We start from the raw sequence: 11,473 nt of genomic DNA on the forward strand, positions 1-11,473 counted from the left end.
AGGATGGAAGCCTGTTACTCGCAAGCTAAATTTAATGTCACTTCATACGATGTCATTGGTCTGGTTACCATCTCCCTTCAGGCATTTGCTGGCCTGTGGATAAACGCTTTCATTGTTTCTGTGCTTGTCATTGCTTTGGTGAGAAGGAAATGCCTTAACTCTAATGAGAAGATCTTGCTGTTTCTGGGATGCTCCAGGTTTTGCTATTTCTGCTTTGTGTGGGTACGCTCTGCTATTTTAATATTTAATCCTTGGCTCTACTATACTCGCCCCGTGCCCCGGTTCTCCAGTGCTATTCATAGCTTTATAAATTTTTCCAACTTGTGGACTTCTGCCTGTCTTTCTGTTTTTTATTGCATAAAAATTGTAAACTTCCAGCACAGCTTCTTTACCTTCCTGAAAGCCAAAATTGACCGGATTGTGACACAGATGTTAATGGGCTCAGTGCTTTTATCCCTGATTATTTCCGTTGTGTCCTACAAGATCAACAGTGACATCCACTGCGACAAGACCAATGCCACCACCCTAGGGAATTTCTGGAGGCTGAGGGTCAAAATGGATGAAAACTATGTCCCTATTCTTTCTATCTATGGCTTTGGATTTGCCACTACATTCCTGGCAGTCAGCTTCTCTGCCCTTCTCCTCCTCTTTTCTCTCTGGAGACACAAACGCAGGATGCAGGCAAACTCAGTAAGGAACATCAGCGTGGACGCCCATATCAAAGCCATGAAATCTATTCTGTCTTTCTTCTTCCTTTACAGCATTAATTTTATATGTTCCTTCTTGACATTGGTTTATCGCTCAAGGACCGACAACCCCATGTCATTACTCATTTTAGTATTTCAGTATGTTTTTCCATCACTTCATTCCCTTCTTCTGATTTTCAGCAATCCCAAACTGGAAAAAACACTGCTGAGGACTCTGCTCTGGGTGAAGAGCAAGGTTTGCAGGAGGTAGGGGCTGTAAGAAAAGCTGAGGATTGTTAAAAATATTTCTATTTTACAATAAAAACCAGGCTATTTAATACCTAATGAAGCTCTCCAGACAGTAGAGTTAACACAGATAGTCTACATTCACAATCTAAAACAAGAAAACTTCGTTATAGTCCTATTCACTAAATCTTTAACAGTTAAAGAAGTTAGAATGATCATCTGATTTAGAGAATACTTAGAGATGAATTGCTGTCAATAAGAACTTAATTAAGACCTGGTTAATGGGCTCGCTGCAGGGCAGGGCAATAGCAGTACTGCAAAAGTTACAAAGGTGCTTTGGTGTTTGCTGATGAAAACCACTTTACTAAACAAGGTGGTTGTTTATGGTTGGGTTTACATTTGTTTCTGCTGTGGTCGTGGACTCTGCAATCATTCCCTGTATCCCCAACTCGCTCTGGTTCATCATTCAGGTGGGAATCTGTCTCTCGTTCACCAGAGGTGGTCACTGACTTATAACCAGCAATGCAGAAATGGCCTTGGGTGGGGAACTCAGAGTGAGACCCCACTTCCCACCCAGCCTTACAAGTCCTCCCTCTCCCCACTTCACTGGAAAACATTATTTCCCCTCCTGGGTGCAAGAGCTGACTCAGCCCAGCAGTGATGTTGGTGGTTCCTCTGGGAAAAGATGTTGAAGAAAGGGCCAAACAATTGCTACTGGGCAGTGGGGAGGGATGAAGCTTGTGAGAAACAGTCCTGCAACAAACAGGGTCAGAGAGAGAAGAGGAGAAGTTGTTCCAGGTGCTGGCACAGGAAAAGAATTGTAACCAAAGGAGAAGACCCTGGTGAGCAGACATCCTCACTGCAGCCTGTAGAGGACCCCACATCAGAGCACCTGGACAGGACCTGAAGGACAGTAGCCCATGGAGACACCACGCCGGAGCAGGCTTCTCCTGAAGGGTTGTTTGCCGTGGGATGGATCTCACACTGGAACAGGAGAAAGTCTGAAGAGGATGGAGAGACAGAGACAATGACCTGATCCTATGTTCCACTCCCCATGCCCTTGCACTGCTCAGGGGATGGATGTAGAGGAGTTGGGTGTGAAAGAGAGAAGATGAGCCTGGGAAGAAGGAGAGGTGGACGGAAAGATTCTTATTTCAGTCTTTATTTCTCACCATCCTGCTCTGTTTTCCACTGACAATAAGAATAAACAAATTTTCCCCACGTTTGAGTCTGTTTCGCCTCTGACAGTAATCAGTGAGGCTTCTCCCTGCCTTTCTGTTGACCCCTGAGATTTTCACTCTTATTTTCCACCCCTGTGCTGTTGAGGAGGCAGGGTGAAGGAGCAGGTGGGTGAGTGGCAGCTGGCCAGGGACACCACACCAGATTATCCTAACCTGGGATCGTTTCTGCATGGACAAGGCGTAACACGAATTGTTCATTTCTTTCAGCAGCTCAGGCCCAGAGGGTTTTCTCACCTCCCACCAGGGTCCGGATGTGCCAAAAGGTGTTGAAGGTCTCACTAGAGCTTTTACTTAAAGCCAAAAGAATATTAGTGAAGATTTTACAGGAACAAATCATAAGTATCATATTGTGTTTGGGAGATGAGCTCATGATCTTCTGTAGAAACATTTCAACCCGTTAAAGCTGTAGCGAGGGTCTTAGCCTAAGAACGCAAATACGAGCCAGTGATAAGAATATTCAAAAAGCAGTGCTTGCATTCATATCCCGCAAAACAAAAATCAAGGGTGTCATGTAAAGAGAATAATTTATGTTGGCTTACTACTTGATGTGACAGAGCTATTTGTTGTGACTTAAATTCTCCTGCTTGCACTGCAGGATCAACCAAAATTCTGCTCCTAATATGCAAGGTCCTACGTGCAAGGCCCTGTACAAACCCAACTCTGTAGCCAGTCCATGCCCTACAGGGCTTAATACACATCATCCCTTCAGAACTTACAGTTTTCAGGAGTCGAAGCCCTTTGGAAGCCTTAGGGGATTTCATTGTAGAGGGAGCCATCAAATTCCTCACACTACCAGCAGATGAGTTCTGAACCCTGGTGCAGGGACTCATGCTGTTTGCCTTTTTTCCTCTAGATGCCCCAATATAAAGGAATGTCCCTTAGTTCTTCAGCTTCATCCTCATCTCTCCCTCCCCACAATGTGTCCATTCTCTTAAAACTCAAGCATTACCATGGGGAAGGCTACTACAGATTTCAGTGCCCTCCATGGACAAAAATGAACTCCAGGTTCCAACACCCCAGTTGGATTTGCAGCTCCTGGTCATCTGGGACAGAGGACCGTGGCTGCCCTGACCATGCTCTGCTGAGCTCACCCCTCTGCACGAGCATCCAGAGAAATGAGGATTGGACAGGAGAAGCCAGAGCATGACTGCTGACAGCGACCAGACAGAGGACACACACTGAATCACAGCACTGCCCACTGCAGACAAACATCTGCTTTGGTTGTGGCTCCCAACACGGCTCCGCTCACCTGAAAGGCAAATCTTGAACGCTGACACTGATGTAAGAGAATACCCAGCACATTTGCATTCCTGCCCCTGCCCTGCTCGCAGCAGGACCAGCTCCAACATCCCCCCACCAGCACCTCTATAAAGCTCCCGTTTCCATACGTGACATTCAGGAACAGCAGCTGCCAACCTGCACCAAGCCTTGGGGCGACAGCCGACTCTTCTCGCGCAGCGCCGCTACCCATCTTGGAGGATGGAAGCGTGTTCCTCTCAAGACAAATCTAATCTTATTTCATACAATGCCATGGCTGTGGTCATCATCTCCCTTCAGGCATTTGCTGGCCTGTGGATAAACGCTTTCATTGTTTTTGTGCTTGTCATTGCTTTGGTGAAAAAGAAAATCTTTAACTCTAATGAGAAGATCTTGCTGTTCCTGGGATGCTTCAGGTTTTTGTATTTTTGTTTTGCATGGGCAGGCAACTTTGTTTTAATACGTCATCCCTGGCTTTTCTATGCTCACCCCATACCCCAGCTCTCCATTGCTATTCAAACCTTTTTAAATTTTTCCAACTTGTGGGCTTCCTCCTGTCTTTCTGTTTTTTATTGTATAAAAATTGCAAACTTCCAGCACAGCTTCTTCACCTTCCTGAAAGCCAAAATCGACCGGATGGTGCCATGGATGTTGATGGGCTCAGTGCTTTTATCCCTGATCATCTCTATTGTTGCCTACAAGAACACTGAGGTCGTACGCTTCGACAACCTCAACGCTACCTGCCTAGGGAATTACTGGAGGCTGACAGCCACATCAGATACATATTTTTTCCCTATTTTTTTCCTCACTGGCTTTGGATTTGCCACTGCATTCCTGGCCGTCAGCTTCTCTGCCCTTCTCCTCCTCTTTTCTCTCTGGAGACACAAACGCAGGATGCAGGCAAACTCAGTGAGGAATATCAGCGTGGACGCCCATATCAAAGCCATGAAATCTATTCTGTCTTTCTTCTTCCTTTACAGCATTAACTTCACATGTTATGTCTTGTCATTAGTTTTTGCCCAGGAGACAGACAAAGGTATCTTGTTACTCCTTTCGGTATTTGTGAATGCTTTCCCGATTGTTCATTCCCTTGTTCTGATTTTCAGCAATCCCAAACTGGAAAAGGCACTGCTGATGACTGTGCTCTGGGTGAAGTGCAAAGTTTGTGGGAGGTAGAAGCTCTAAGAAATGCTGGTGACCATTTTAAATATTTCTATTTTCCTGTAAAACTCAAGCAAAATCTAATATCTAATATCATCTAATGCAACATTCCACCCAGCAGAGACAACACTATTGCTCAGTCTTCACAAAGTTAGTTGAGTAATTTTCATTACAATCCTTTTGTTCTTTTAATCCATTTTATTATTATCATTTTATTTAGATAATTCTTTGAGTTATATTGTAGATAATAACAAAGTAATTCAGCCCTGGTACACGGGCTCGCTGCAAAGGTGGAATATCAATACTGCAAAACTTCTAAATGTGCTTTGGTGTTTGCCGATCAAAACCACTTTGCTAAACTGGATGGTTGTTTCTGGTTGGGTTTACATTTGTCTCTGCTGTGGTCGTGGACTCTGCAATATCATTCCCTGTATCCCCAACTTGCTCCGGTTCATCATTCAGGTGGGAATCTGTCTCTCGTTCACCAGAGGTGGTCACTGACTTATAACCAGCAATGCAGAAATGGCCTCGGGTGGAGAACTCAGGGAGAGACCCCACTTCCCACCCAGCCTTACAAGTCCTCCCTCTCCCCACTTCCCTGAAATCATCATTTCCCCTCCTGGGTGCAAGAGCCAACTCAGCCCAGCAGTGATGTTGGTGGTTTCTCTGGGAAAAGATGTTGAAGAAAGGGCCAAACAATTGCTGCTGGGCAGTGGGGAGGGATGAAGCTTGTGAGAAACAGTCCTGCAACAAACAGGATCGGAGAGAGAAGAGGAGGAGGTGTTCCATGTCCTGCCACAAGGAGACAAATGCATCCTGTTTAGAACCTACACCAGAGCAGCTGGACAGGACCTGAAGAACAGTAAACCATGGAGACACCACATCGGAGCAGGCTTCTCCTGAAGGATTGGTTCTCATGGCAAGGATCCCACACTGGAACAGAGGAAAGTGTAAGAAGGAAGGAGAGTCAGAGACAATGCACTATGGACTGACTGCATGCTCCATTCCCAACATCCCTGCACTGCTTGAGGGATGAATGTGGAGGAGTTGGGAATGAAGGAGAGAAGATGAGCCTGGGAAGAAGGGGAGGTGGAGGCAAAGTGTCTTAGTTTAATCTTTGTTACTCTCCATCCTACACTCATTTCAATTGACAATAAAATAAACTGATTTTCCCCAAGTCGAGTCTGTTTTGCCTGGGATAGTAACTGGTGAGGCTTTTCCCTGTCTTTATCTCAGCCTGTGAGTTTTTCCATCTTATTTTCCACCCCTGTGCTGTTGACGGGGGAGGGTGAAGGAGCAGCTGGGTGGGGGTGCAGCATCTGGCCAAGGTCATCCCACCACACCAGATTATCCAGACCTGACATAGTTCCAGCATGGACAAAGAACGTGAAGTGTTCATTTCTTTCACCAGCTCAGGCCTAGAGGGATGTCTCACCTCATGCCAAGTCCCAGATGTGCACTTTTCCTGTATCTCAGCAGGTTTTGTTTCTTGTTTAGTTTCAAACCCTTCCCCAGCAGCAGTGCTTTTGCCAGAACCCAGAGCCCTGCTGAAGCTCTGCAGAAATCCTACATACCCACACTACTCTCCAGGGATTCAGCTCAGATGAAGCATCAGCCCTGCCGAACAGGGAATCACTCAATAAGAAGCAGCTGAGCTTTCTCTCTGCTGAATTTCTGAGAACAGCCTTTCACATATTTCTACTGGCAGAAAGCTTCTCCAAGCTTCCATTCCCCCAATAAAGCAGACACAGTCATCAAAACTGTTTTGCTTTGGGAGAAAGGGCCCCTGGTGAGCTGGCAGGAGCAGGGCTGAGCTCTGCCTCTGAGTGCAGGGTTCCTGCCCCTGGCAGCCCACCAAGCTGTTCTCTAGGCAATATTAAAAGCAAAAGGTGGTGGTGATCTCACTAGAGCTTTTACTTAAAGCCATCAGAATACTAGAAAAGATTTTACAGCAACACATAAAAGGTACCACATGTTGTTGTAAAGACGAGCTTCAGACCTTCTATAGAAACATTTCAACCTGCTAAAGCTGCAGCAAAGTCCATAAAAAGAGCAATAGGAGCATGGGGTAAAAATATTCATTAAGCAGTGCTTGCGTTTCTGTCTCCCAAAACAGAAAAGAAGGGTGTCATCTAAAGAGAGAAATCATAGAATCATAGAATCGTAGAATAACCAGGTTGGAAGAGACCCACAGGATCATCGAGTCCAACCATTCCTGTCAAACGCTAACCCATGTCCCTCAGCACCTCGTCCACTCGTCCCTTAAACCCCTCCAGGGAAGGTGACTCAACCACCTCCCTGGGCAGCCTCTGACAGTGCCCAATGATCCTTTCTGTGAAAAATTTTTTCCTAATGTCCAGCCTAAACCTCCCCAATGATGTTGGTTTACTACTTGAAGTGACACAGGTGTTTGTTGTGCTTTAAATTCTCCTGCTTCCACCACATGATCGGCCACGATTCTGCTCCCAGTGTGCAAGGTCCAGCCTGCAAGGCCCTGTACAAACCCAGCTCTGTAGCCAGCCCATGTCCTGCAGAGCTTAACACACCTCATCCCTTTGTAAACCAAATTTTTCAGGAGTCAAAGTCCTTTGGAATCTTGAGGGGATTTCATTGTGGCGGGAACCCTCAAACTCCTCACATCGCTGGCAGATGAGTTCTGAATCTTGGTGCAGGGACACACGCTGTTTGCCTTTTTATCTCTACAGGCCTCAGTTTAAAAGAAAGTCCCTTTTATTCATCAGCGCCTTCCCCCTTCCACGTAGCCATTCACTTGCCACTCAGGCTTTACCACAGGGAAAGCTACCACGGATCTCAGAGGCCTCCAAGGACAAAAATGGACTCCAGACTCCAGCACCTCGGATGACACTTCCACAAGGCCCAGTGCAAGGTCCTACACCTGGGTCGGGGCAATTCCAAGCTTCAGTACAGGCTGGGGGATGATATGATTGACAGAGGCCCTGCAGAGAAGGACTTGGGGTGCTGATTGATGAGGAGCTTGACCTGAGCCAGCAGCGTGCGCTCACAGCCAAGAAGGCCAATGGGATCCTGGCCTGCGTCACAAGAAGTGTGGCCAGCAGGGTGAGGGAGGGGATTCTGTCTCTCTGTTGCTGTCTTGTGACACATTATTTGGAGTGCTGTGTCCACTTCTGGAATTCTCAACATAAGAAGGAGATGGAGCTGTTGGAACAGGTCCAGAGGAAGGCTAGAAAGATGATTCGAGGGCTGGAGCACCTCCCATACAAGGACAGGCAGAGAGAGTTGGGGTTGCTCAGCCTGGAGAAGGCTCTGAAGAGATTTTATAGCAACCTCTCAGTACCTGGAGGGGCTACAGGAAAGCTGGGGAGAGACTGTTTACAAAGGCTTGTGGTGACAGGACTAGAGGCAATGGGTATAAACTGAAGAGGGAGAAATCTAAGCAAGACATAAGGAAGAATTTTTTCACTATGAGAGTAGTGAGGCCCTGGCCCAGGTTGCCCAGGGAAGCTGTGGCTGCCCCATCCCTGGAGGGGTTCAAGTACAGGTTGGATGGGGCTTGGAACAGCCAGGCCAGTGGGAGGTGTCCTTGCATATGGCAGGAGGGTTTGAGCTAAGTGATCTCTAAGGCCCACCCCAGTTGGATTTGCAGCTCCTGGTCGTCAGGGACAGAGGACCGTGGCTGCCCTGACCCTGCTCTGCTGAGCTCACCCCTCTGCACAAGCATCCAAGAAATGAGGATGGGACAGGAGAAGCCAGAGCATGACTGCTGACAGCGACCAGACAGAGGACACACACTGAATCACAGCACTGCCCACTGCAGACAAACATCTGCTTTGGTTGTGGCTCCCAACACGGCTCCGCTCACCTGAAAGGCAAATCTTGAACGCTGGCACTGATGTAAGAGAATACCCAGCACATTTGCATTCCTGCCCCTGCCCTGCTCGCAGCAGGACCAGCTCCAACATCCCCCCACCAGCACCTCTATAAAGCTCCCATTTCCATACGTGACATTCAGGAACAGCAGCTGCCAACCTGCGCCAAGCCTTGGGGCGACAGCCGACTCCTCTGGTGCAGCGCCGCTACCCACCTTGGAGGATGGAAGCCTGTTACTCTCAAGACAAATCTAATGCCACTTCATACGATGTCATTGGTCTGGTCATCGTCTCCCTTCAGGCATTTGCTGGCCTGTGGATAAACGCTTTCATTGTTTCTGTGCTTGTCATTGCTTTGGTGAAAAAAAAGAGCATTAACTCTAATGAGAAGATCTTGTTGTTTCTGGGATGCTCCAGGTTTTGCTATTTCTGCTATGTATGGGTACGCTTCTTTATTTTAACACTCCATCCTTGGCTCTACTATGCTCGCCCCGTGCCCCAGCTCTCTAATGCTATTCATAGTTTTTTAAATTCTTCCAACTTGTGGGTTTCCTCCTGTCTTTCTGGGTTTTATTGTATAAAAATTGCAAACTTCCAGCACAGCTTCTTCACCTTCCTGAAAGCCAAAATTGACAGGATCGTACCATGGATGTTGATGGGCTCAGTGCTTTTCAGGGATCAGTGATCCCTGATCATCTCCATCATGTCCTACAAGATCACTGGTGAACTGCTCTGTGAGAACCTCAATGCTACTAGCATAGGCTATTTCTGGAAAATAAGAGTCAAAATGGATGACAAACATTTCCCTATTTTTTTACTCATTGGCTTTGGATTTTCCACTGCGTTCCTGGCAGTCAGTTTCTCTGCCCTTCTCCTCCTCTTTTCTCTCTGGAGACACAAATGCAGAATGCAGGCAAACTCAGTGAGGAACATCAGCGTGGACGCCCATATCAAAGCCATGAAATCTATTCTGTCTTTCTTCTTCCTTTACAGCATTAACTGTACAAGTTTGGTCTTGTCAGTGATTTATGTCTCAAAGAAGTTGAACCCTTTGATGTTACTGATTTTAGTATTTCAGTACGCTTTTCCAGTTGTTCATTCTCTTGTTTTGATATTCAGCAACCCCAAACTGGAGAAGACACTGCTAAGATTCTGCTCTGGGTGAAGTGTAAGGTTAGCAGGAGGTAGGAACTGAAGATCATAAAAAATGTTTACGCTTTATTATACAACACCAATAAATTAATCTCTAATGCAACTCTCCAGTCAGTAGATATGATAAACGATGTTCACCATCTAAGTTAAAAAAACTTCATTAAAAATCTTTGAACCAAATTATTATCAATTGAAGAAACTAGTGTAATCATGTCACTAAGTGAATACTTAGAGTTAAGTTTCTGTCCATGATAAAGTAATTCAGATACGTTTCATGGGCTCACTGCAAAAGAGGAATAGCGATTCTCCAGACATTCACAAACTGCTTTGGATTTTGCTGATCAAAACCACTTTGCTAAACAAGGTGGTTGTTTCTGGTTGCGTTTACATTTGTTTCTGCCGTGGTCGTGGACTCTGCAATATCATTCCCTGTATCCCCAACTCGCTCTGGTTCATCGTTCAGGTGGGAATCACCAGAGGTGGTCACTGACTTATAACCAGCAATGCAGAAATGGCCTCGGGTGGACAACTCGGGGTGAGACCCCACTTCCCACCCAGCCTTACAAGTCCTCCCTCTCCCCACTTCTCTGCAAAACATCATTTCCCCTCCTGGGTGCAAGAGCCAACTCAGCCCAGCAGTGATGTTGGTGGTTTCTCTGGGAAAAGATGTTGAAGAAAGGGCCAAACAATTGCTGCTGGGCAGTGGGGAGAGATGAAGCTTGTGAGAAACAGTCCTGCAACAAACAGGGTTGGAGAAGGAAGAGGAGGAGATGTTCCAGGTGCTGGCACAGGAAAAGAATTGTAACCAAAGCAGAAGACCTTGGTGGAGCAGACATCCTCACTGCAGCCTGTAGAGGACCCCACACCAGAGCAGCTGGACAGGACCTGAAGGACAGTACTTCATGAAGACACCACACTGGAGCAGGCTTCTCCTGAAGGATTGTTTCCCATGGGTGGGATCCCACACTGGAACAGGGGAATGTCTGAACAGGACGGAGAGACAGAGACAATGACCTGATCCTATGTTCCACTCCCCATGCCCTTGCACTGCTCAGGGGATGGATGTAGAGGAGTTGGGTGTGAAGGAGAGAAGATGAGCCTGGGAAGAAGGAGAGGTGGACAGAAAGGGTCTTATTTAGTCGTTATTTCTCACCATCCTAGTGTGTTTTCCACTGACAATAAAAATAAATTGATTTTCCGCACGTTTGTGTCCGTTTCGCCTCTGACAGTAATCAGTGAGGCTTCTCCCTGCCTTTCTGTTGACCCCTGAGATTTTCACTCTTATTTTCCACCCCTGTGCTGTTGAGGAGGCAGGGTGAAGGAGCAGGTGGGTGAGTGGCAGCTGGCCAGGGACACCACACCAGATTATCCAAACCTGGGATCGTTTCTGCATGGACAAGGCGTAACACGAATTGTTCATTTCTTTCAGCAGCTCAGGCCCAGAGGGTTTTCTCACCTCCCACCAGGGTCTGGATGTGCCAAAAGGTGGTGAAGGTCTCACTAGAGCTTTTACTTAAAGCCAAAAGAATATTAGTGAAGATTTTACAGAACACATGCTAAGTACCATATTTTGTTGCGGAGATCAACTCCAGGCCTTCTGTAGAAACATTTGAACCTATTTGAGCTATAGCGAGGGTCTTCGCCTAAGAATGCAAATGGGATCCTATGATAAGAATATTAAAGGGCAGCACTTGCAGTCATATCCCTCAAAACACAAAGGTGTCACCTGAACAGAAAAAAATATGTTGATTTACTACTTGCAGCAAAACAGCTATTTGTTGTGACTTGAATTCCCCTGTTTCCACTGCAGGATGGGCCAAGATTCTGCTCCCGGTGTGCAAGGTCCAACGTGCAAGGCCCTGTACAAACCCAGCTCTGTAGC

General features: G+C 46.6%; 3 protein-coding genes across 3 annotated transcripts; all 3 read left to right on the forward strand.

Annotated features, from left to right (window-relative positions):
* The first annotated feature begins 3 nt into the window (after positions 1-3).
* On the forward strand, positions 4-984 carry LOC138717568 (taste receptor type 2 member 9-like). The gene has a single exon (XM_069851088.1). It carries the CDS (start codon positions 4-6, stop codon positions 955-957), a length of 954 nt encoding a protein of 317 aa, XP_069707189.1. The 3' UTR covers positions 958-984.
* Positions 985-3,463: 2,479 nt separating this feature from the next.
* On the forward strand, positions 3,464-4,606 carry LOC138717570 (taste receptor type 2 member 116-like). Its single transcript, XM_069851090.1, has one exon. The coding sequence runs from the start codon at positions 3,653-3,655 to the stop codon at positions 4,604-4,606; it is 954 nt and encodes a 317-aa protein (XP_069707191.1). The 5' UTR covers positions 3,464-3,652.
* A 4,056-nt stretch (positions 4,607-8,662) lies between these two features.
* Positions 8,663-9,627, forward strand: LOC138717569 (taste receptor type 2 member 9-like). The gene is given in 2 exon segments (XM_069851089.1): positions 8,663-9,581; positions 9,584-9,627. Coding segments are annotated over 2 exon segments (963 nt in total).
* Positions 9,628-11,473: the final 1,846 nt, after the last annotated feature.

This window comes from Phaenicophaeus curvirostris, chromosome 2, assembly GCF_032191515.1.
Source record: "Phaenicophaeus curvirostris isolate KB17595 chromosome 2, BPBGC_Pcur_1.0, whole genome shotgun sequence".
NCBI classification, from domain to species: Eukaryota; Metazoa; Chordata; class Aves; order Cuculiformes; family Cuculidae; genus Phaenicophaeus; species Phaenicophaeus curvirostris.